This window comes from Cydia splendana, chromosome 4 (genome assembly GCF_910591565.1).
Source record: "Cydia splendana chromosome 4, ilCydSple1.2, whole genome shotgun sequence".
Lineage (NCBI taxonomy): Eukaryota > Metazoa > Arthropoda > Insecta > Lepidoptera > Tortricidae > Cydia > Cydia splendana.
In genome coordinates this window covers 8,301,438-8,326,488 of record NC_085963.1, presented here as the reverse complement: position 1 = coordinate 8,326,488, position 25,051 = coordinate 8,301,438, and the positions used below count along the sequence as shown (strand labels likewise).

Genomic DNA, 25,051 nt, shown 5'->3' with positions numbered 1-25,051 from the left:
CAAACGCAGTACAACATGGGGGAAGGAAAACCACACGTCCAAATTCTTGTATTTAGAAATCATTGCAACGATTTTATCAGTTACTCGAACAGACTGAAATGATGGCAGTATGTTCCCGCCAAATGAAATGTCAAAGTCAAATTTAGTTGATTTGTTTTGAGGTTGTTCATGTACTTTGTGCAAGTTAAAATAGTTTAATAATTACGGATTAAATCACATACGATTAATTTAGTTAAACTTAAAAATGAAAATAGATAGTAGACCCCTAAGATATGCGCATGCAGAGGGTCATACGGATGTTTGCTACACTGAAGACGGACAGTGAGTTTTTATTTCTATTGCTTATGTTTCAATACTATATTTGGATTATAAACAAATATATTTACGCTTCAGGCATATAATTACTTGCGGCAATGACGGAGATGTTCGAATATGGGTTGACATTGAAGACGACGATCCTAATTCCCATTGCGTTGGCGAAAGCGCGACAGCGGTGTGTTTTAAAGACAAGAGGCTGTATGTGGCTACTGATAATCATGCTGTACAAGCTTACACATTCCCGGTTTTCGACAAAGACGGTATTGTCACTAGATTTACTGCATCGGTCACACAAATTATGACAAGCACTAAAATTGAGGTGAGTTACACTACAAGGTTCTTGTGATTATTACCAAGCATGTAAATCTATGGAACTGCTGATTCTATATTTTGCTTCTTTTAGGCTTTAGGCTGTACATCAGAAAACATGGAAGCAAAAATATGTAGTCCAGAAGGAGGTGCTCCTTTATTTGTGATGTCTGAACACAAAGGCCCAGTCCTCAGTATAGCGCTGTGTCCACAAATGAAATATTCGGCCACATCCTGTGGGGATGGCATGTTGAGGATATGGGACATTGACACACAGAAAATGGTCAAAGAAATAGCTTGTGTTCCTAAAATTAATACATTTTATTCTGCTAAAGTTTTGTGTAAGTACTTAATGTCTAAATATTAAAGCATAATTCGGAAAGTATCAAGTAGTAGAATTTCCCAGGCGAGTCAAAATTATGCTTCTGCTTCTCATTTTTATGCATCTAATTCAGTGAATAAAATAAGACAGATGTTAAAAGCCTACACACTATGTCAAACTTTACTCGTCATACTCTTACCAATTGTAAAGATTTTGAAGACATGTAAACTATTGAAGGTTCATTATGGAGCATCAGTAAGAAGTTAATATCACACACACAAATATTGCAGGTCGCATGGATTTTGAGCCATCTGAGGGCAGGTACCTGGCTTACCCCAACAACAGGGAAGTGACCTTATTGGAGTATGAGACTTGGGGACAACGGATGACATTCACACACAGCTCAGTTAGTGCTATTTGACTTATAACATTTATATCTTAAAACTTTCATTTTGCAGTAATTTGTTATGTAAAACACTGATTTAAACTTTCACGATTTTTACACATTATGAAATTGACAATGCCATCCTCGAAACGTTGGAGGTAAAACGCGATTAAGTCTTGTTGTACAATTTAATAAATTAATTTTAAAGTGGAATAATTACTGTCTTGGTTGAGACTTGAACTCCAGATCCAGAGGCCGTGGCAAGTCTCACCCAAGACAGTAATTTTTCCACTTTTAAATTTATTCTAAGCTTAATAGCATTGTTCGCAGACATTTCTGCTTGTTAAAAATTAAAATTTAATAAATTATTATGTAACTAGTAAAGATTGGAACTCCCACAAAAACAATGAAACCTTAAAATCTACAGTCTGTGCACATAGTCTGAGGGATGAAGAGGTGTGAAGGCAGGTAGGGTTGTAGGAGGCCCCACCTGCCATTCAATGGACTTTGTGCACAAAGTATACTTAGGCTCACTGGAATACATATTTATTCACTCTTTCCAATAAATGATTGTATTGTAAAGGATACTTAAGAAGATAATTTTTTATGCACTTTCTATGATTTGAAGTTGCCATTGCATATTTCAGATAAAATGTGCAATTTCCCAATGCCGCTTTTCACCATGTGGTCAATATTTGGCGGCAAGCACCATAGCTGGGCAGATAGCAGTGTGGGAAGTGCAGTCCGGCACTTGCATGGGCGTCATTGAGCATCCCACATCACATAATGTTACAGCTATGGCATGGAACCCTAAAGGTATATAAACCTGATACACACCAAGAATAAGCGGGCATTTCGCGCGTTTCTTCCCAGAACATGCTGGATGTGGAATGTGTGGCCTCTGAAGTATTTCCTTTGCGCTACCAGGGGTGCGAAACTTCTGACTTCGGTCAAACTCGGCTCCGCTCGGCTCATCATTGCTCCGAGCAATTATTAGGGTTGGCACCACTTGCCTTCCTTTTGCGTGCACGACCACAGATAAGATAATCACTTGATTTTTGACAACCCTAAATAACCGAAAGGGATAGTGCCATATATTAGAAAAGGACAGCATGATTCGACCCTGAACCGCTGTCAAACTTCGGTTTTGTAGGAAGTTTCCTTTCTGTACGGTAGTACTATTCTTTATTCTGTGGCGCTACGACATGGGTTTCTTCATTTCTTCAAGAAGCAGGTATTTAGGGTTCTCAAGGGTCGGCAACGCTTAAGTTTACAATTTGTAAACAGGGGTGATAAGCTAACAGTTGCTTGTTAGTAGACATCGGTTACACGCTAATTCTGGCGTCAGTTCATTTATAAGTCTTATTCGAGTTTTGCAGTGCCAGAATGATGGAAAACACTGTAACCGATGTCTTACTGTTAATGCTGACTTTACATTATATGCGTCTGCTCGCAACTTACTGTGTAGAATTAGTACTTTCATACTCATCTGTTTTATTGTACCCCATAATGTACCATCACGCTCCGCGATTATTGCGCCAGGGTCCTAGCTGAGTAGGTTGTTCAATACTTACGCTAAAGAATTTCCAAATTAGCAAGAACACTAAAAGGCATAACAATGCTCTGTGGTGACCAGACATCGTACATTTTATAGCATTTTTGGTGCAGCGGAGTGGTGTTAACGGAATTGGTATAGATAATTCCAACTGAAATGGTAAATTAAGGTTAATAATAATATCTAACTCAGCTGTCAAATTCGAAATACTGTCTTTTCTTAGACTATAGATCCCTTTGACTGTCAATAACTCTCTGCCTGTATTGTATGTATCTAAACTATTTTTCTTTCAGGAAATGGTGTGTTGGCGTATTGCGATGTGTCCGGGCAGCTGGGTGCACTATTGAATTGCTATGGCAAGGACAGCAAGGCTGATGCTGATGCGCCGGACGATGTTGAAATGGTGGAGAGAGCTGATGATGGTAGGTTTATAAACTATCCCCCTTATTCATAAAACTTTACGGGCTTGATTTATTTAAATCATGTTTTTTCCCTTTCTTGTAAATACATAAGTCAAAATGACAGATAAAGACAAGCGATTCATAGCTAATTCAGGCCAGTAACGTGTTTATGAATAACGCCATATGTATTTCATTCAAGAATCACCAAATAGGGAATATTACGCAAAACTCTGCGTAGAGGGCGTCACTCGCATACTCACAGGCCCTACCGCTAAAACACGAAAATCGAAAATTCGGTTTCTGCCTCTTTATCACTCTTGCTTATTCGATCGATAGAGAGGCAGATAACGAAATTTCGATTTTCGGGTTTCGCGGTAGGCCACCTGTAAACAAACCGCCTTGATGCATCAATGTCATAGTGAAAACTTGTCAAAAAACTGTTTAAGGCCTAGTATGTATAAGTTACTCTATGCTTTTACTCTATGTTGAGTGCTGCACTCTGGCGGCAGAACATTGCAGTAATATTCCCTATTGAGCAAAACTATCAGGGAATAAACAAGTTTATACCCAATTTATACCTATATTATTTGAGACCAATTTTATTACAACTATTTATTATCATCAGTTCTAACAATAACAGTAGGCGATTGACATATACATATACCTATATGCATTTAAGCCGAGTCATTTCGTATATGAAAGTAGCCTTATAATTCAATATAATATATTCCATATCAATATTATGCCACGCCATGCTTATTGTTTACCCACACATTTTACAGGCATAAGGCCGTTTTCTAGCAAAAAGTAACCTATTGTCAATATGGACCCAGTTACAAATTGTCCTTAACCTGATAGAATTAGACCAAGAAAAACGATTTTGATAGCACACGCAGTAACACTTGCACTGTGTGTGCTTCCAAAATCGTTGCAGACTTCACTTGGTCTAACTCTAACTTCACGTTTTAATTCAAACCGTTTATTTTCTTCTTGTTTCCAGACAATGACTTAGACAATTTAATCGAAAACTACAACAGTGACGACGACGACAACGCGATATCGCTAGAGAAGCTCAAGAATGAAACGCTAGGGTTGGGGACAGTGAGAGACGAAGACGAGTCAAGGCCCGTGTCGCGGCATGAGCCGGCGGCGACCACGGTGCCGCCGCAGGCGCCGTTCCAGCCTTCTGCGACCCCTGGACACCTTGAACATAGGTACGAGAACTGTTAATATATATCTATGTAAGACAACGCGATATCGTTAGAGAAGCTCAAGAATGAAACTCTAGGGTTGGGGACAGCGAGAGACGAAGACGAGTCAAGGCCCGTGTCGCGGCCCGAGCCGGCGGCGACCACGGTGCCGCCGCAGGCGCCGTTCTAGCCTTCTGCGACCCCTGGACACCTTGAACATGGGTACGAGAACTGTTAATATATATCTAAGTAAGATACTACAATAGTGATGACGATGACAACGCGATATCGTTGGAGAAGGTCAAGAATGACCCGTGTCGCGGCACGAGCCGTCGGCGACCACGGTGCCGCCGCAGGCGCCGTTCCAGCCTTCTGCTACCCCGGGACACCTTGAACATAGGTACGAGAACTGTTAATATATATCTAAGTAAGATACTACAATAGTGATGACGATGACAACGCGATATCGTTAGAGAAGATCAAGAATGTAACGCTGGGGTTGGGGACAGTGAGAGATGAAGACGAGTCAAGACCCGTGTCGCGGCACGGCACATACAAATTAGATTGGCGTTCACAAAGTTACTCAACACCTTGTACTTCAAAATTCCCTTTAATTTATTGTAAAGCTTAAAATTATGTTGTTGACTGCATATGGTTTTTACTATTCCAGATACATGTGCTGGAACGACATCGGCATAGTCCGTTGCCACACGCAGGAAAACGGCGAGTCGACCATCGACGTAGAGTTCCACGACACCAACCTCCACCATGGGATCAATCTCAACAACTACCTGAACCACACCATGGCCGGCCTGTCTGCGAGCGTGCTGGTGTTGGCCTGTGAAACGCCTAGGTAAGTTACAAAACAATTAAGGTGCAGCCGGGCAATTTCGACTGCGGGGTAATTTCAACTAATGAATTTCAACAAAACCTCCATGGCAACGGAAATGCAGTTATTTTTTAGCCACCCTGTATATCATTTTAATTAGGTTAAAAAACTCCTATAAAAATTATATAGGTAAATGCATACATACCTAAGTTGGATTAGTTGTTATTTTCCTTAAGAATACATAAAATGGGAAACACCATGCATTCATCTCAAGGTTAATAATTATGAATGATTTGCGAAGATGAGGGCGAATTTTCCTTGCAAATGGGTATTTCTATAACTAATATTATATTTCCTTTTATGTCATTGCTGTGACAAATCAGATTTATGCAAATAATGTTTTAATGGTGCAATTAAAACTTTTTCACTTGCGATTTCAATTGTATCTATGATACATTAGTTGCTATTGTAGTTAGTAATATTACATATACCAGTACTTAGTGGTATGTATTTAAAAAAAAGTTGGTACATGAGTTAAGCGTGCAACTTTCAAAAAGATGATTATTTAATCAAATCCTAATATGAGCTTTCCGGAACTTCGGAATTGTGTGTAGTGCCAACTCCTATGTTGAATGACATGTACAGGTCGGATTTGAATGGTGATAATCATAGATAGACTGCGCAATAGCTAATCTATTAACAAAATATCTTTATCTTACAGCAAAATAGTATGCATATCGCTGGTCGGCAGCAGCAAGGAGTGGAGCGTTTCCATGCCTGATACCGAGGAGATCCTGTGCGTCACGGCGGGCAGCGACGTCGTCGCGTGTGCGACTAACGCGAGGTTGCTGCGGCTGTTCACGCCGATGGGCACGCAGAGACAGGTCTGTCTATTGATCAGTTGTTTCAATCCTGAGATAGCAGTAAGATAGGATGCATATCGCTGGTCGGCAGCAACAAGGAGTGGAGCGTTTCCATGCCTGATACCGAGGAGATCCTGTGCGTCACGGCGGGCAGCGACGTCGTCGCGTGTGCGACTAACGCGAGGTTGCTGCGGCTGTTCACGCCGATGGGCACGCAGAGACAGGTCTGTCTATTGATCAGTTGTTTCAATCCTGAGATAGCAGTAAGATAGGATGCATATCGCTGGTCGGCAGCAACAAGGAGTGGAGCGTTTCCATGCCCGAGACTGAAGAGATCCTGTGCGTCACGGCGGGCAGCGACTTACGCTAGGTTGCTACGGCTGTTCACGCCGATGGGCACGCATAGACAGGTCTGTCTATTGACTAGTTTAACTTTTCGAGTCCCAGTAGTTTGATTGAAATGTCAAAAATGTAAGCTCCAGAGTTTTATGACTTTGGATATTTTTTTATGACATCCCGTGTGCGATATGCGCGTATATATATCGCGTGCGTGGCACTAAAGGGTTAATGAAGCCTTTGCACCTTTGCTCTCCTATTCTCAGTATTTCGGTTCAATTTCATTAGAAGCATACTCATTTATTTCAGGTTATATCGCTAGCTGGCCCCGTGGTGTCACTCGCTGCGTTTAACACGACAGTGTTCTCTGTGTATCACTCCACCGACCCGGGGGTGACCGACCAACATCTCGCCATGGACATCGTGGCTATGAATGGTGAAAAAAATATTACTATACTTTCGACTTTTTTTTTTAAAGGAAAAATCATTTATTTACATACAATATTTCGACTTATTTTATTAAAGTTTAGAATTTACAGTATTAACACATTCAGTGCCAGTGACTCCCTAGGGGAGTTCACTGTTCGTAGGCGCTTTTCGCTACATACGGTTTTTCCCGTGTTATCGGCTACGCTCGTAGCGCGTAGCTCGGGCTGGCACTGAATGTGTTAAAACACTGGATTCAACTAGACCAACTGGCATGACCCGCGTTGTCGCGCGCGACTTGGTACTTGAAGTTGCACTTGACATATAGAGTCGTGCGCGACAAGGGGGTTAGTTTCGGTAATGTCGATTGCTGTCCAATCATCGGGTTGACCGAACAGAATATTGCAAATGGTGACTGTGAGTTTTACAGTTATATTGCACTTACCTATTATACTGATAAGGTGACCCTTGTTATAGTTTAAAACTTCAATTTTTGATCCATGCAAGCCACAATACTTTCTAGTAATTTGAAACATATATCTTCAAGTTGTATGTAATTTTATGTTTCAGGTCGTCAAATTCGTAGCAAAACAGTCCCTGTGCCTCTAACCCCAAGTGCCAAACTAGCATGGATCGGGACCACAGACGTGGGGTCACCGTGTGCATACGACAATACCGGTATATTGCGGCTCTACGACATCTCGAGCGGCGTGTGGATGCCCATCTGTGATACTAACACTCATTCAAGGGGAGCTTCGGACTCGTGGTTCGTTGTATCGGTAAGTATTACCACAGAATAAATAATAGTACTAGGTACAGAAGTCTGAAGGTTCATTCTCAAAACGCAGATATAACCGCAATGTGGCGCAAGCGCGAGCAGGCTTCCGTTCCGTAGCGATGCGCGGCAACCACTACTGCTAGACACCAAAATTGGTGTGAGCCGTATGTACTTGTAGCGACGCGACGAAATCGCGGAGTGAGCTACGCCTGGTATTACACAAAAGCCCAGAAATATATCCTTGTGATCAGTGAAATAACGACCTAAGCGCGTTTAATGCATGGTTTAAAATAGAGTGCAAAGTTATTGAATTTAAGTTTGTTCCTGATCGCATTCTGTTCGCTAGTTAGATTGTACTTTACTTTAGGGTGGTATTCCACCTGTCCAATGTGCATTGCGTCTCACTCTCTGATTAAGCATGATGTGAGATGCAAATACACATTTGACCAAGATATTGTACAGATGGAATACCACCCTAAAATATGTCTTATCTTATTTTTATCTGTTTTACAGATCAGTGAGCCCACTCAAACGGTCCGCGCCATCCTGTGCAGAGGCACGTCATTCCCTCCGACGATACCTAAGCCCATCGTTACGGAGTTAGCGATTCAGGTACTCTCTATTTACAACACGCTGTTCTTATTAATTGAATTTTTTTTTAAAGAACAAATGCCAAAGGCGTTTTCATAAAATGATAACTCTTTCGGAAAAAATCTGCTGCATAGCTTTGGGTTCTAACTCTTTTCACCAGACATTAATACTGATAGAGTAAAAATAATAGTGTTAAACCTACGTATTTATATCATACCTGTGTATTTTGAATTAACATTCCTCATTGCTCACTTACAATTACTTATATTTAATACGTTTCTATACATTATTTACATTTAGAGAATTTATACATTTCTAATTGTTGATATTTGCGGTTAGGTTAGGTTAGGTCCAGGTTATGTATTTTATCATTTTTGATGTGTTTTTTTTTGTTTGTATGTAAATTCCATGTTGACGTGTCCTGCCCTTGTGGCCTATTTGCTAAATAAATGTTTATGTTTGATGTTAACATTTAGGGCTCATTTAGACGATGCGAGAACTAGCATGCGAGTTTCATTACATTGCGGTTTTTATCGGTCGGTTGAATTGGACGTAACCAACAGTCCGCAATGTAAGTAAAATCGCGTGCGAGTTCGCGCGCCGTCTAAATCAGTCCTTACTATGTTTCTATACATTATTTTAGATCCCGCTATGCGAGTTGGACACCGAGAAAGGGCAGTGTGAGGAGCAACTCGTGAGATGGGCGCACACCAGCGCGGACGTGAACATAAAGACGGCTAGAGAAGCCGCGCTTAAGCTATTTGCGGTGAGTACCATCCCCCACACTGTTAACTGTGCATCGGTGGACCTTATGCCTTTTGTAATAAGGTCCAACGATGTACAATCAGGCGTTCCTGTTTGTACCTACACAAAAAAGTGGTATCTAATGCCTTTAAACGACCAATTCTTGTTTATTTATATATATATATATTGGGGAAATCGGAATCGGCTGTCTCTCGGTAACGATTTCGATGAAATTCCATATACGGGGGTTTTCGGGGGCGGTAAATCGATCTAGCTAGGTCTTATCTCTGGGAAACGCGCATTTTTGAGTTTTTTATATGTTTTCTGAGCAAAGCTCGGTCTCCTAGATATTATACATCTAAGGGGTATATTTTGTTCCCGATTTGAAACATCAGCTAAAACAATTTTTTTAAACAGAAACAACACATTTATAAAACAAATTATGTCATGCAAATGTTATGGGTGTGTAATGTTTTTAATAACAACTATTTTCGAATTTTCATTTTGCATAATTCGAATTGCATAATTTTGAAATGCAGAAATGATTATTTAGTATAAAAACAAAATGAATAAGAACAAATTGCATAATTTCAACAATAATAATAATTCAGTTGCATAGTAATGTATTTGCATAACAGGCAATCAGTATAATGATCACTTTGTATACTATTTAATGCTCATAACGTTCTTTTTCCATAAAAACCACGCACGCCTTCCAAATGTCGGGGACCCCATGATCCCGAGAATTTGTAAGAGACAGACAAAATAATAATAATAATTCAGCCTATACACGTCCCACTGCTGGGCACAGGCCTCCTCTCATGATCGAGAGGGTAATAAAATGTGTACTATTATAAAATAAGTCGGTTCTGGCGCTTCGCCGGCCGCTGCCGCGGCACGCTCGCTTCGCTCGCTGGGCTCGCGCGCTGTAGGGTCGCAGTTCTACCTAACACTCCTCGCTTCGCTCGTCGTCGTACCTAACGGTGACCTGCCTCAAGGTAGAATATGTAAGTTGTTTTATAATTTATGTCATATTATATTATGTCATCCGATCATTCGTTAAAATATAGTTCTACATTTTAATCTTAATACTAACTGTATGTTATAACAAGTAAAATTATTCCTAATGATCGTTATAAACAACGTTTTTATGATAATAGAACATTCTGTAATTTAATTATTATAACGAATAATATTATGGATTTTGTTTCTATACATTATGTTTATTATGAGTTTTAAAAGTAGTTAAATGTAATTATGCAAAATGTTTGTATTAAAATTGAACGGCACCCAAATTTTATACTAAAAGTGTGATGTAATTCGCGGTTCAGTAACATTTTTCATGTGGCACGTAATTAATCCGTCGCTTCGCTCTTGATTCAGCTTTGAGTTTAGTTACCTCAAAGGTGAGCATTTGTTTATAGCTATACCAAAAGCAGAATAAACTGTCCGATAGGACATTAACAATGACAGAGATAGTATATGAGATACGACTTATAGGTATTTCGATTGCGAGAGAGAAATCGGTTTAAACTTAAAGCATTACCTTCTGTATCGGTCAGTGGCGGTACTTCCATACAAGCCCAAAAGCCGGGCTTGCCTTAGTTGCCTTACCGAAATTACGTAGTGATAAGATCAATAATCAATATAGATTATTTTTAAACCGCGCGCCAAATGAACCCGTATTATTAAATAAATTAAATTCAAGCCACAGCGCGCGGACCGCGGCGCCAGCGTGTTGCAAATTTTTGCCATGGCGCCTCCTCCGCGCGAAAGAAATCAGGCGTAGGATGTTCTAGCTATCCTGCTCGCACTCGGCTTGCAACCGGGCTTGCGTTTTCGTCCCGCTCCAGGCGATCTTAGCCTACAAACCGCCACAGAACGATTGAACGATGTACTCGTAACTATTTGTTGGTATGTATAGCAATTTTATAAGGTTTAGTGTGGAGTTAGCTGCATAAGTTCGCACGGGCACGCGTTTACTTCAAGTGTATTATTATTTAGTCGAGTCGAAAGTAACGAAAGCTCAATTTATTTCAGTGAATTTGAATTAAGCAGTGAATGTGGATTTGTTCGTTTGTTGTGACGTTTATAAGTGTTAACAATGGATGAAGTTGTTCCTTATGACGGTATGAGATGCGTCCACGTATTACTCAACGAAGGCAAGGTAAAATCGTTAAACTTTGTAGAATAACGGGATGTCATATCATTTCCGCGCCAAAACCAACACCCGACTTGTGTATTCTCAGATAAGTCAGTCGCATTAAGAGAAAATTTTGTACGGCCGTTTACAAAACACGAGGATTGTTGGTTTACTCCAATTAAGGCGTAATTAGAGTGACAGAGAACGAAGCATGCAATTTGCAAACTTCAGTGTTCGCGGTAGGCCCACTGATATGTTTGTAAAATTCTATCTAGTAGTTATAGTAAGTAGTACCTAGTATGCCCTGTGCGCTATGATAACTCGCCGCGATACGCTAACAAATTAATTTGAGTCCAAAGAGTGAGATTGGACATTTATTACGAAAACATATCTTTCGGCTTGCCTTACTCCGAAACCCTAGCACGCCACTGGCATCGGTAAGATAGTAAGCAGAGATACGAGTATAATTACCGTCTTTAATAGATACACATAATTATATTTTTCATATTTTACAGCTCGCCTGCCGAAGTGAAATCGAACAACGTGCATTAGAACTAATGGAGCTACTGAAAGACGATCGGCTAGTACCTTTCGCTGCCAAATACGCCTCTCGCCTCGGCCGGGTTCATTTAGCCGACAAACTAACCAATTTAGCAGAAACGTGGGAGCGAGATGCCGATAAGATGAATGTCGCTCAGAAACATTTCAATGAATTGGATACTCAAGAGACATATGACGTCACTAACTCGGATCAGGATCTGAATGCGAGCCTCATTATACCGCAGAAGGCGAAGGAGAGGAAAGGGGAAACGGTTGCACCTATTAAACCTGTGGTATGTATTAGTGTAGTTACAAATTACAATGTATAAGAATAATTTTATTACCAAAATATGCAGAGAATTAGCTTTTTGAAACGAAACCCCTAATATTTTTAACATGTGGCCGTAATAAGACCACTTTAGATTTTCCTAAGTCGTTCCTTCATCATCTTCATCTATTACAGTCATGAAACTCATGAGACGCTACAATGAAAGCTATTTCATCCTCTCTAAGATGCAATGCATATCTTCTAGCAAGGGACAGTTGTCGATGCCTTAATACAAAAGCAAGTTTGATTTCCTCACGTCATAATCGTGGCAACCAAAATTCTTGTCATGTCATCATTTCACCATAAAGAGCTTAATCTGTCAATTTCGCGACGAAAACTTAGCACAAATTAATTGTCTTAGCCGATTAAATCATCGCCGGCGGGAGTCAGGAATCCGTTCAGAAAGCAACAAGAAGCCACTAAGAACGTGCAGAGCCCGCTCAGCTTGACCGAGAGGACGTTGGTGGAGGTGCATTCAACCGAACCATCGGAAAATACTGACGTAAGTACAATAGGGTATTTTCCTACTAGTCAAATCAGTTACTTTTTTAGAACTATCAAAACGATTTGCTAATATGGAATTTATATGAAACAATACATCGTGACGTCACGGTCAACTCACCTACTTTTTATATTTCTATCCGATTTATTAAATAGAACTTGTGTTTAAAAATAACTCCTATCTGTGTTTTTCTAATTGCCAAATTGCCTGATGCCAAATTTTGAAATCCCTTTTATTATTGTCGGTACACTTGTATTGGTTCTGAAAAACAATATTTCAGCTATACTCATAACATTTAACATAAATAATTGCATTTTATTATAGCTAGTTTAAAACCCGCGCGAAAACGCCTCGCATGACATTTGTGACGTCACCATTTAGTTGGTGGTAGGGTGGTAGACATTGTTTACATACTTGCAGTTACGAATTCCCCTTGAATCTGAATGATATTGTTAATTCAGCACCATATATTACGATTAGGGATGATAAATACATTACAAAAATTTATCACAATAACTCATTTACACAAAAACTCTCACACGGTTGCAATTTAAGATGAATTATTTAGATACATGTAAATTTTGAGTGAAAATCACCGAGCGCCGGTTTTACTTTTTAATTTTTTCTAGTTACGACAGCCAACATGGCAATGACAGTTCCATTCAGCCAAATAATTAAAAAAGTTTTTTGGTGAAATATCGTATTATTTAGCATTTTATTTAGATAATAACAAATAGATATCTCCTTTATATCGTGTAATAATATTTTTTGGACGTAATAAATGTTTAGTGGCGAAATATCATTTTTTTGCACCTTCGAACTCTTTGGTGACAACGTATGGATTTCGGTCAATGAGGTTGTCTATGTTGCTCTAAGAAATATGTTATGGATTGATGGCGTCACTGTTTAGAACGCTTCTGATTGGCGTTTCAGTAAAAATGGCCGATTGGAGAATTTTGCAGTTTTATTTTATTGAATATAATAATAATCCTTCAGTTTATACTGAGATTGGGCCATTTTTTAGAATCATATTAACATATATGTTTCTTTGAAACCATTATTTCCGTGATTCTTTGTTACTTGCAACAGGCCTATTATCTGGTGCTTTATTTCATGCATGGTGTAAAATAATTTCTTTTAAATTCAGTAGAATACCCTATTATATCCGGCAAGACAGCTTTGTGTAGAAAAAGGCGGCAAATTTGAACAAATTATGGGCGTAGGAGCATTCCTCCCGTACACACTTTTAATTTAGCGCTGTTTTTCACCGACTTGCATAACCACGTTGTCTGCCAGCCTAAAAAACGACCCGGTATTTTAAATTTATAATTGATATTTGATTTTCTTCATCGACTGGATATCGCGTCAAGGGTCCCCGTGGGAACAGAGTTGCTTTGTATTGTTTCGTTCGATTTTAAAAGCAAAGAAATTGAACCTTATTTCTCAACTATTGATTCAAATTGAATTGTCATTTTTTCCTCGAAGTTTTTTCCTGTATGGTCTTGGGAGACTATTCTAAGACCTTAGTTTCTATATGCATACTTATTTTTGATACACTGTCCGTAAACTTGTCTGAGAGAGGTGAGGTATCATTTAAACTTTAAATCATAAATTTCTAGCCATCAACAATTCAAGACGGCGAAACATTCGTAGACTGGTTCTCAAGAAACAAATCCAATTTAGAATCACAAAATCCCGAGATGACACCATCAGAGCTTAGCCGTCATGGCATTAGGACCTTCAAGACTCTTCAAGGTAAAAACGGTGCCGTCAATGGGACTCCAGAAAGCGGGCAAAAAAGGAAACTCGGCGATGAATTGAATGGTGCAGATACCCCTATAACAAGTGCGCCCAAACAATCTAAACTTAGCGCCTTTGCTTTCCAGAAAAAAGCGTGAAATTTTGTAAATGATACATTTTAAGTTAGCATTTACTACAAAGTTACATATAAAGACTAGCTACAAAAACCAGTCTAAACTTTAGCGTAGACTATAAAGCATAGTTTAGTTTTAACTTTTGACTCATAGGTATTTATGGTTTGTGACCTTTTTATAAGACTTGTTACTGATAATTGTACATATAAATTATAAGAATAAAAAATCTTTTTAACAAATATACTTTTTATTCGGTATAACAGTCCCATCAGATCATAGAATATAGGGTTAACAACTTATTTGTTGGCACACAAATTAACCAACACAAGAATCAAGTTTGTGTAACTTAGATTAGTAAAATTTCTTGAAATAATATTGAGTATTTAAAGAAAGTGATGCCGACAGTATATTGTTTTCCTTATTTTGAGCCCTATAGCTAAGTAATGTTTCTAAGGGTTCACCAATTCAGCTTCATCGGCAGGCGGGAACACTCCTTCCTTGATCATTTTCTTCCATTCGCTTCCGTTGGGGTAAGCGAACTTTTCTAATGTTCCGTTTTTAAACTGAGTGCTGTAGCCAGGCAACTGAAACGGAAACCATTATTAAGTTTTTGAACGCTTTTGTCAGATGAGTTCAAATATATCGGAGGGGCCAAGGTGTTCACAAATTTCTGAACACGCCTCTATTGTCAAGGCGTTAGGCGTGTTGATATATTTTTGAGCACCTCGGCCGCCCCGATATATCTGATGGCGACTACCAGAGTACCTACCTTAGGCGCGAGATATTTAGCGTTTTCCACAATGCATGGGTCGATGAAGTGCTCGTGCTGCTGGTCGACGTATTCAACGAGCCGGCCCTCCATGGTACCCGATAGACTCGCGAAGTCCCAGTATTGGAGGTGCTGCACCATCTCGCAGAGGCCCACGCCGCCAGCGTGAGGGCATACTTTTACTGCAAGGAAGTAGGCAAGAAAATTAAAATCAGGCTATTGTAATCTCTCAAATTCCATAACTCAATTTATTATATTCCAGCCAAAAAAGGAAAAAAAGAGGACTAGAACGGTATTTTGAGATACTTTGCAGGAGGGATGTTGCGGATGAAGAATTTTTGACATCCGCGGATGCGGATATTTAAAGCCTCACATCATTATTTAATAAACAGTAACTTGGCCGACTTTTCGGGATCTAGACGATTTCGTTATATATAATGACGAAATTACCTAGCACTTACGCCGCCAGCGCCGCCGCTAATACGTTCCTGTTACCGACTTGGTCGACATCCGCATCGATTTTATGCGGATGCGGATGCGAATATTCGCAACATCCCTGCTTTGCAGATATGATATCGGATATAGAGTGGTATTTGAGGGGCTATTAAAAGGACTTAACATAAACACTTCTAAATTTGTAGCCATCTAAATGATAAACAAGATCAATTCCATTTCGAAACTATTATTATAACAATGGATACAACTGGTTTTAATGAAGCTTAAGACAGTTGATCACTATACCTCCACTGTCAACTGACTATACTCCATGAAAAGTACCTAAGTTTACAACTTTTTTGTGAGGTATTTGTACGGTTATTTTCCAATATAATCTATTTGGGGACAACAAGATCAGCTCCAGAATACCTTTAGATGAGTTTTATTTGACATATCGTTTTCTACAGCGAGATACTCGTAGATTGAGGAAATCGTGTTAGGCAGGATCAGTATGTCAGTAATATGAAGTTGGTTAGGTACAGTCACCTGCAATAATATGTTACTCTTCGAAGGCCGTAAAAATATGTGACATGCTCTTATGGCTCTATAAATAAGATCGTGTCAGATATTTTTGCGGCCTTCGTTGTGTAACATATTATTGCAGGTGACACATCATGTGTTCACTTACCGCCCAGTTTCTCCGCCATTAAATAGACGGAAAGGATCTCATTGACTCCACCGATGCGAGCCGAGTCAATCTGGCAGAATTGCATGCCGCCGCTCTGCAGGAATTGCTTAAACATGACGCGGTTAGCGCACATCTCGCCCGTTGCCACGCCGATGCCGTAGGGCCTGTTCGACAACACACAATTTTTATTGAGAGAAGTTTTAGACGAGATTTTTATGAAGATGTTGAGAGACCTAAGGGTTCTACCTATCCAATTTCTTTGTCCATTGTGTCTCATATTTTGCTTTAATGAGAGAGTGAGACGCACTGACATTGGACAGGTGGAATACCACCCTAAGCAAAGAGACATAGCAATCTGATAACTTTATTAATATCGGGTTCAGTGCCCAGTCTCCTTATCCACGTTGACGACAGCTGAAAAGACCGCATGCTCTTGTCAAGTTCAATCCAAGCTACGCCGCCACTGCGGCCGGCGATATAAGTCTACCTACATAGGTTTGAGCAGGGCTAACTCTTACTCATTTAGTCATTACCCTATAGCTTACTTCAACGCCTCAGAGATGGCCGCGTGTCCGAGCACATCGTCGGGTGACGTGGGCTCCTCGATCCACATCGGTTTGAGCGGAGCCAGCTTCTTCATCCACTCTATGGCCTCGTTCACGCTCCATGCCTGGTTCGCGTCTACCATCTGTAACCAATTATTAGGTATTCCAATACTTGCAATGAAATCTTGTACGGATCAAAAGCTCAAATTGACATAAACGAAAAGAAATCTGCTATACCTAATTTGTTGCGTGGTAAAAACTCTTTAAAAAAAATCTTTTGCATTTGTATGCCCAAATGACTAAATCCACTTGGGCATTTCTCAGGAGGGCCATTTTTACGTGTCCGGGGCAATAAATGATTGAATTTACTGTTCAATAAATCTGAATTAATTTAGGCATGATCTTCAGCCTATATTCTGTCTGGCACACTATCAAATTATTTATTTACTATTTATAGACTACAAGAAAAAAAAATCCAAATGTGAAAAATGATGTTTGGTGGGAGTGTCCCGCACCCAGATTTTATGAAACAAAAAATTATTACTCAAGATGGGGTATTAGATCGGAGTTATTAAGGGTATTCACGCATCCTTATTAGTTAACATATCATATTCTTTATATCAAAATAATGTGTTTGCTCAACTCATCGAATAAAACCAAATTTACGATGTGTCCCGGGCTAGTGCCTGATTTCGGTGTAATTTGCAAAACATGTCGGTACTCCTTCAAAGTTGTAAACCAGGAACTCAGTGACTCAAACATAGTATACTTTAGTTGTGCCTTAACCGTTGGATAAAGTAGAGGTACAGTCATAGTATAATAAAGTGATTTTTTAAAGGTTTCTCCGTCCTTCGGTGGGTTTGGTTCTATGTTTTTTTGAGATCGGTGGTGCAATTTACTCCGAAAGTTTTAGTGCATTTATCGTTATGCAAGTGATTAAGAAATCCTCGAAAGTACGTATATCCATCATTATTACATCTTTTCTGTATCACTCATGCTATTTCTGTAATTGCTAAAAAGCGATTAATTTTGACATCGCTGGTGTTGATTTCCTTGGATTCGGTGGATTTTTTGACCACCGATATCAAAAAAGTGATCACTGAATCCAAATCCCGCTTTGTAAACTAGTTTGTTGTACTAATTTATCACACCTAAAAAGTGCAAGATATGCTGTATAAACGTAAAATTATGTTTGTAAGTAAATTAAGTCATGATAGGTACAAAAAAATCACTAGTTTACTATGAGTAGTTTTTTAGGGTTCCGTACCCAAAAGGTAAAACGGGACCCTATTACTAAGACTTCGCTGTCCGTCCGTCCGTCCGTCCGTCCGTCCGTCCGTCCGTCCGTCCGTCCGTCCGTCTGTCTGTCACCAGGCTGTATCTCACGAACCGTGATAGCTAGACAGTTGAAATTTTCACAGATGATGTATTTCTGTTGCCGCTATAACAACAAATACTAAAAACAGAATAAAATAAAGATTTAAATGGGGCTCCCATACAACAAACGTGATTTTTGACCAAAGTTAAGCAACGTCGGGCGTGGTCAGTACTTGGATGGGTGACCGTATTTTGTTTTTGCTTTTTTGTCCTTTTTTTTTCATTATGGTACGGAACCCTTCGTGCGCGAGTCCGACTCGCACTTGCCCGGTTTTTAAACCAGACGTATGTTGAGACTTGTAGACCCAATGTTTCTTTCTCTGTCTTGATATTCTCTTCAAACCAATGAAGTAAATTATGTTAATTGTCCTCTGTATCACCTGAGGTGCTACACCTCGATACCTTTAAACGTGTCAGCCATGTTAAATGAATGCAGTCAATTAGATCCCACTTCTTTTAAAATAACTTGTGTATGTAAGTACTATGCAAGGTGCACCCAAGGGACAGGATGTTCAGAACAAGGGATTAAAAATAAAGTGGCCTTCTAATGTCGACATTGCTTTAAATGCACAACGTACTGAGCGTACCTTACTGACCAATATTTCTAAATGATAGCCATAGACACAAATTGAACATAGCAAATGTTTTAACAATCCTCAATGTCTTATGTCTTTATGTCTAAATATAGGAGTTACAATTTAGCTCAAGTGTTTGAGGGTGCTGGAGATCATAATTAATAGGTAATTAGATCTTCAAGCATTAGTCGACCACTTCAAATAGTTTTGAATTGATGGAGTTCACGCTTTAAAACTCTGTTATTCAAAAATACTTATTTTCTGTATTGCATCACATTGCTTTATAAGTGCATTAAATATTTTTTGAGCATTGAACACCACTCAAAAGTTTCTTGTTTATCGGGTGTAGGTAAAATAAGTGTCGTTTTGATACGTGTGCGGTCGGATTGTGTGAAACAAACATCTTCTCCTTCATGGCACTAATGTGCGAATTTGTGGTCGACATGTCTGAAACTCGTTCTAAGACCATACATCGCCCTAATATATGAGGACAGTCAAATAGTGTGGGATATCTTCTAGAGATATTGTTTTACAACCCTTAATTAATTTATTTTAAAATCTTTTAGATATAGAATCTATTAAATTTACGTAAGCTTTCGAGATCATTAGCCTTGTTACATCGCTTATAATCAAATAAGAATGAAAAATATGATTAAAATGTAATATAATTGAGATATAAAATTGAAATGTGATTTTTGTGTATGCATTATTGAATTCGGTGACGCCAATTGATTTCAGTGCCTGCACATGATTTCGGTGTTTTTTAAATCTCAAATATCTTGAAAACTATAAGGTTCTAATGGAGGCCTCCACTACCAATATTTTTTATATTAAGGCTAGATTTTAGGAAATAAAGTCGCATATCAAATAAGTTAAAAAAAAAAATTTGGCACCGAAGTCAGGCACCGAAGGTCATCTCTGAGAATCGCCCACTTTGACTTAGATCATGCAATGTTTACGCCAAAGAATTTAAACCCAAAATCCCACCCGCCACTATTACCGCGCCTCCCGTTGCCGAACATTTGTAGGTACTAATGCTCAGTTAATACCAATAACTGTAAATCTGCTGTAAATCCATTCGACCCTCAAGCAAAAATCTATCCTATTGCCTTAATACCAAAATCGCATAATCTGACAGATGGATTTACCCTAGTTTGAAGTTAAGCGACTCAATTAGCCGAGGGTTGCTGGTGTTTGTACTTACCAGGACCTTATCCTTGCCGATGTGCTTCCTCACGGTGTTGCATCGACGCCAATCATCTTCGAAGTTCAGTCCCACCTTCACCTTGAAGTGGGTGAACCCTTGCTTGAGGTACTTGCCGCACAACTGCTCGAGAGTCGCGTCGCTGTAGCCCAACCAACCTGCAATTGAAGAACCGTTTAGATAATAAGTCCGAGTAAAGTATTAAATAATAATCACTTACAGCTGGATGGCTGTTCGTATTGCAAGCGACGACTTCCTCAAATAAAACACTCGCTGTACGAAAGTACAGTGTATTTTACAATATCTAGGTAAGCTCACGTTTTAACTAAAATTGGGTCCATTTTATCATTATCATATTTGGTTTCCCTTACCTGCTTGAGTAGTGTAGGCGGGATATCCATTCTCTTCTAGCTGCTTGATTCTCTCTTTCTGTCCCACTCTCTTGAATTTCAGCAGTTGTATGGCTTCTTCCTTAGTTATCACATCAGTAATGTAACGGAAGTCTATGGTCGATACGAGATCCTACAACAACATTCTTTTGATAAAGTTTTTTGCCACTACGTAACGTACAATAGGTACTTAAAACAATATTTTACCATTCTCCTAGAGGTAACTAAGTGCGGCCTCAGGGGCGAGCGTCTAGTAGCGCGTTCGGCCTAGCGTGCAGCGTAACGTAGAGCTTCCAAGGGTTTAGAGCGGCATGCTCTGAGGCCGTTCGCAAACATTTGCATTATTTGTTAAATTATGGAAGCCGTAGGTACATTCTTTTCATTGGTCGCCCCGATCGAGCGTACACTCTGTACACTTACGTATTTAAGGTTTGTTGCAGAGATGCAGAGCCACTGATGCTAATGAGATTCATGTTGTCGAATAACCTTCCTAAAGAAAACTAATCGGCTGTCACTTGCCTCGGGTTCCATGTCCGTCAGAAGCCTCCATAAAGGTTTCTTCTCCAATCTGGCCCATAGATCCCACAGGGAATTCAAAATGGCTGCCGCCGCTAAATGAGCAACGCCTTTTTCAGGGCCAATCTGTAAATAAATGTGTAAAATATAGGCACTACGTAACTGAGCAGAAGATCAATCGGTTTGTTTTTCTATAGAATGCGCCGATCACTACAAATTTAGGTCATGTGACCAAAAACGTGAACCAAAGACGGCAATGGATGTGCAGTTATGTTACAGTAGCATTTTATTGGTAGGTACTGTGCATTGGTAGACCTGTTGTTGTCAATTAAATAAAGCATCTAATAACTTAAGCATTACATACACCCATCATATTTGTGTGCATGTCGTTGGTGATGGCATGCTATAAATTCTGAAGTTGCAAGCGCCCACATCTACATATCTAATATTTGGAGCGCAATACGCTTGTTGTCACCGTTTCACGTACCCATCTCATTTGCGAATCATTGGTGAGCGATCGCCAGAATCCCGCAAAGTCCGCGAAGATGTCGGTCGCGTTCTTCCCCAGTAGGAACCGTTTCATCGAGCGGATGGTGAGAACTATGATCTCCGTGCCGCGGCCGCATGTGAACGTGAGTCCGAAGCCTTGACTGCCGTTCTCGGTGGTCGTAGTCACGTAGGCACAGGAGTAGTTTGGATCTGTGTGCTGAAAGAGAAATGGAAGATGACTTTTCTTCCTAAGCTTTGATTTTTAGGTAATCGCAGTTTCGTTGTTTTAAGTTCAGCAGCACTCTGACGAATAGCTCAAATTTATCTTCACGTCTGGCCATAGGTATTATTAAATACTTAAATACGAATCTGTCAGAAAAAATATTCAATTGAAAGTATATCGAAAGAGCCAGGGTGACTGCTATAGTTATCCCTCCATCTCTTAACAATATGACTTATATTGCCTTGTCTCTTTCTGCCTTACTATAGTTACTATGGAGTGGCCATTACTATGGAGCGGCTAATAACTATAGCAGTCACCCTATAAGTACCTACTATTTAAAACGAGTTAGGCATAAATGTGACGTTATCTTTGAAAAGGGACCTTATTGTCGATGTCGCTTACGCCATTATAAACGATGCTTCGATATAAATATTGCCGCGCGACGCTGTGCGGCGTAAGCGCCGTCGACAATAAGGTCCCTTTTCATAGATAATGCCCCAAATATTTAAAGAGGCAGCAATAAAAATTACCAATGGGAAATGCTAATTTGATGCTGACATTTTATTAACATGTAAGTACTGCCTGTTATTATTTACCTCTTCTTCTTCCTCGCGTTATCCCGGCATTTTGCCACGGCTCATGGGAGCCTGGGGTCCGCTTGACAAAGAATTGACGTAGGCGCTAGTTTTTACGAAAGCGATTGCCATCTGACCTTCCAACCCAGAGGGGAAACTAGGCCTTATCGACCTTCTGTTTTCTTTTATGTGCAATATTTGTGAGTATTTGTAATATATTTTAAGTGCACAAGTTAAGTGGGTATGAGAATATTGTTTATACTAAAAGATATTCAGGAAACCCATTAACCCATGCACTGCGTAACTTTGCACAGGAATTAAATAATGAACACAAGATAAATAGGTACCTACCTTGATAACTACATAAAATATTCCAAATATATGGCATGATATGGACATATCACACTTATCACCATCGGAGTCAGGGCAGTGAGGTCAATAATACGAACACAATTTGCTCAGCCGGTAAACAAGTTGTCTGACTTGGTAACCGACTGAAATAAAATTAGTTATACAATATTTCTGGCTTACTGGCTCAAAACAAAACTAGAAAATGACGCCTATTTATTTATGTTCTATCTGATGTAGTTGTACTCCTCTCTTCCGTACAATAAAGTGTTAAGTAAGTACTTATTTTATTTTGTTATACAAATGTGGAAAGCAAACAATCCCAAACGATCGGCGTTAGTTGCATTCACTCGTGTTCTACAACGATATGAGATATGAGCTGCCATTATAGGCGAGAGCTAAAACATGTAAAATAAATAACTTCAAATAAAGCATAATAAAAGTAGAATGAGTAATGTTATTAATGTTACTTGAAAGGTAGTGGGGTAGGTAGTTTTATTTATTTTTGATGAGAGTACCTAATTCTGCATAGCTAATTAATTAACAGATACACTAGCTGCAAAAGGTAATGAATCTGCTTACCTATATCACGACTTACTATACCTACATAATATTATTATACTCTTTGATTACGACTTGTTAGGGTTCCGTACCAAAAGGGTAAAAACGGGGTATAAAACCCTTTATTACTAACAAGGAAGGGTACCCAACTGTCCGACTCCGATTTGATTTATTTTGATATATGTTATAGAGTAGTCTAAAATAACGGACACGTATTTTTTTTTAGCTGCCCAAACTCAACCTGTTAGGAGAAAATGGCCTTCAAAGTACTGAACATTGACCAAACCTTCTAATTTCTGAGAAGAGACATGTTTAAAAAAAATTGATAATTAATTACTGGTTTCGTTATATGTTGGAGAACATAAATAAATAAAGAATGGGGACGTGTTTTGTCATTTCACCACAAACTCATTTTTTATATAAAAATATATTTATTATACCTATATATATATTTTTTAACATGTCTCTTCTCAGAAATTAGAAGGTTTGGTCAATTTTCAGTACTTTGAAGGCCATTTTCTCCTAACAGGTTGAGTTTGGGCAGCTAAAAAAAAATACGTGTCCGTTATTTTAGACTACTCTATAACATATATCAAAATAAATCAAAACGGAGTCGGACAGTTGGGTACCCTTCCTTGTAAGACTCCGCTGTCCGTCCGTCTGTCTGTCACCAGGCTGTATCTCATGAACCATGATAGACAGTTGACATTTTCACAGATCATGCATTTCTGTTGCCGCTATAACAACAAATACAAAAAAGTACGGTACCCTCGGTGGGCGAGTCCGACTCGCACTTGTCCGGTTTATTTATTTATTATAATAAACAACTATCTACTTCAATCTCTGCTTGTCATTAAACCTAATACCTAGCAACTATTGTATGATTATATTGACGTTAGGTACATTTGTAAACAAAAGTGACTCACCAAAGCATCGGATCCATGGCCTCCCAGCGAAGTCGGGAACCTGACATCCTGCACGTCCAAGCTCACGATCTTCAGACCTCTCTTATTGAGCGGCATCTTGCTAGCGCCTGTCGCCGACGACTGATTATGTCAGTATGTATAATAATCGACATTTTACTCAAGTTATCGCTGTTACCAGCTGTTAAGTGCCATATTTACGTAATGAGATAGTTAAAGTTTATGATAAAAATAAAAACAAATGAAAACAAGGTTTTGCGCTCAGGAGTTAAGTAGCGTTTTCATCGAAATTAGGAAGTAAGGAACTTGACTGTACATCCATTATCGTAAGTAATTTAAAAAAAAATGTAGTGGTGGATAAAAAACAGCTGTAACACACGCAACTACATATTATAAACATAAACTTAACAAGTATTTAAAAAGAGGTGCACATTTATTGTGAGGGCATATTCAGAAACAGAAAATATTATACCAATTTGATATCAGTAGGTACCAGTGTGTCGCGCTGAGCGCGTGGTTACTTGTAAGCGAGAGCGCGACACACCGATATTGCAATCATATAAGCATTATATTTTATGTTTTTCAATGCCTGTACTTTGTTTCCTTCCGTTACGGCCTGGCCACGACATTGGTCTAAGGCGACTGGCGGGGCGGCCGGCGGCGCGGCAAACGCGAGCGACCGCCAGGCATGCCACGTACTTTCAGTAGCGGCGGCAGCGACTAGGAGCGGCTGCGACGTAGACGTATTTAAAATTTTCAAAAGTGGCACTTCAGTGCCTAGAATATATTTAATTGTTTGTCAATAGCATCTTGTACAGAAGAGAAGGGGTGCATGGGCTAAATATAGGACGACAAATTTATTTACATCTAGTTTAGTATTTTATATATTGTGTATAGAAATCACCCACAAAAAAAACGAGTACACGAGAATGAGTGTGGAGACGTTACAACATACTTAAATACGCGAAAGTAGATTTAAATTTTCAATAATAAACGCTTC

The 25,051-nt window shown here is 39.3% G+C and overlaps 2 protein-coding genes across 2 annotated transcripts; one reads left to right on the top strand and one right to left on the bottom strand.

The window, feature by feature from the left end:
- Positions 1–19: 19 nt before the first annotated feature.
- LOC134789845 (WD repeat and HMG-box DNA-binding protein 1) lies at positions 20–14,615 on the top strand. The gene is made up of 16 exons (XM_063760510.1): positions 20–321; positions 394–637; positions 722–968; positions 1,240–1,355; positions 1,982–2,150; positions 3,183–3,311; positions 4,291–4,504; positions 5,151–5,333; positions 6,031–6,193; positions 6,818–6,944; positions 7,505–7,713; positions 8,226–8,324; positions 8,947–9,069; positions 11,706–12,023; positions 12,420–12,560; positions 14,180–14,615. The coding sequence occupies exons 1-16, from the start codon at positions 245–247 to the stop codon at positions 14,456–14,458; spliced, it is 2,838 nt and encodes a 945-aa protein (XP_063616580.1). The 5' UTR covers positions 20–244; the 3' UTR covers positions 14,459–14,615.
- Positions 14,616–14,880: 265 nt separating this feature from the next.
- LOC134789823 (mitochondrial enolase superfamily member 1-like) lies at positions 14,881–24,198 on the bottom strand. The gene is made up of 9 exons (XM_063760477.1): positions 24,055–24,198; positions 21,420–21,638; positions 20,936–21,058; positions 20,399–20,549; positions 20,028–20,185; positions 16,872–17,014; positions 16,327–16,490; positions 15,204–15,385; positions 14,881–15,018 (listed from the first exon to the last, which is right to left on the bottom strand). The coding sequence occupies exons 1-9, from the start codon at positions 24,148–24,150 to the stop codon at positions 14,884–14,886; spliced, it is 1,371 nt and encodes a 456-aa protein (XP_063616547.1). The 5' UTR covers positions 24,151–24,198; the 3' UTR covers positions 14,881–14,883.
- Positions 24,199–25,051: the final 853 nt, after the last annotated feature.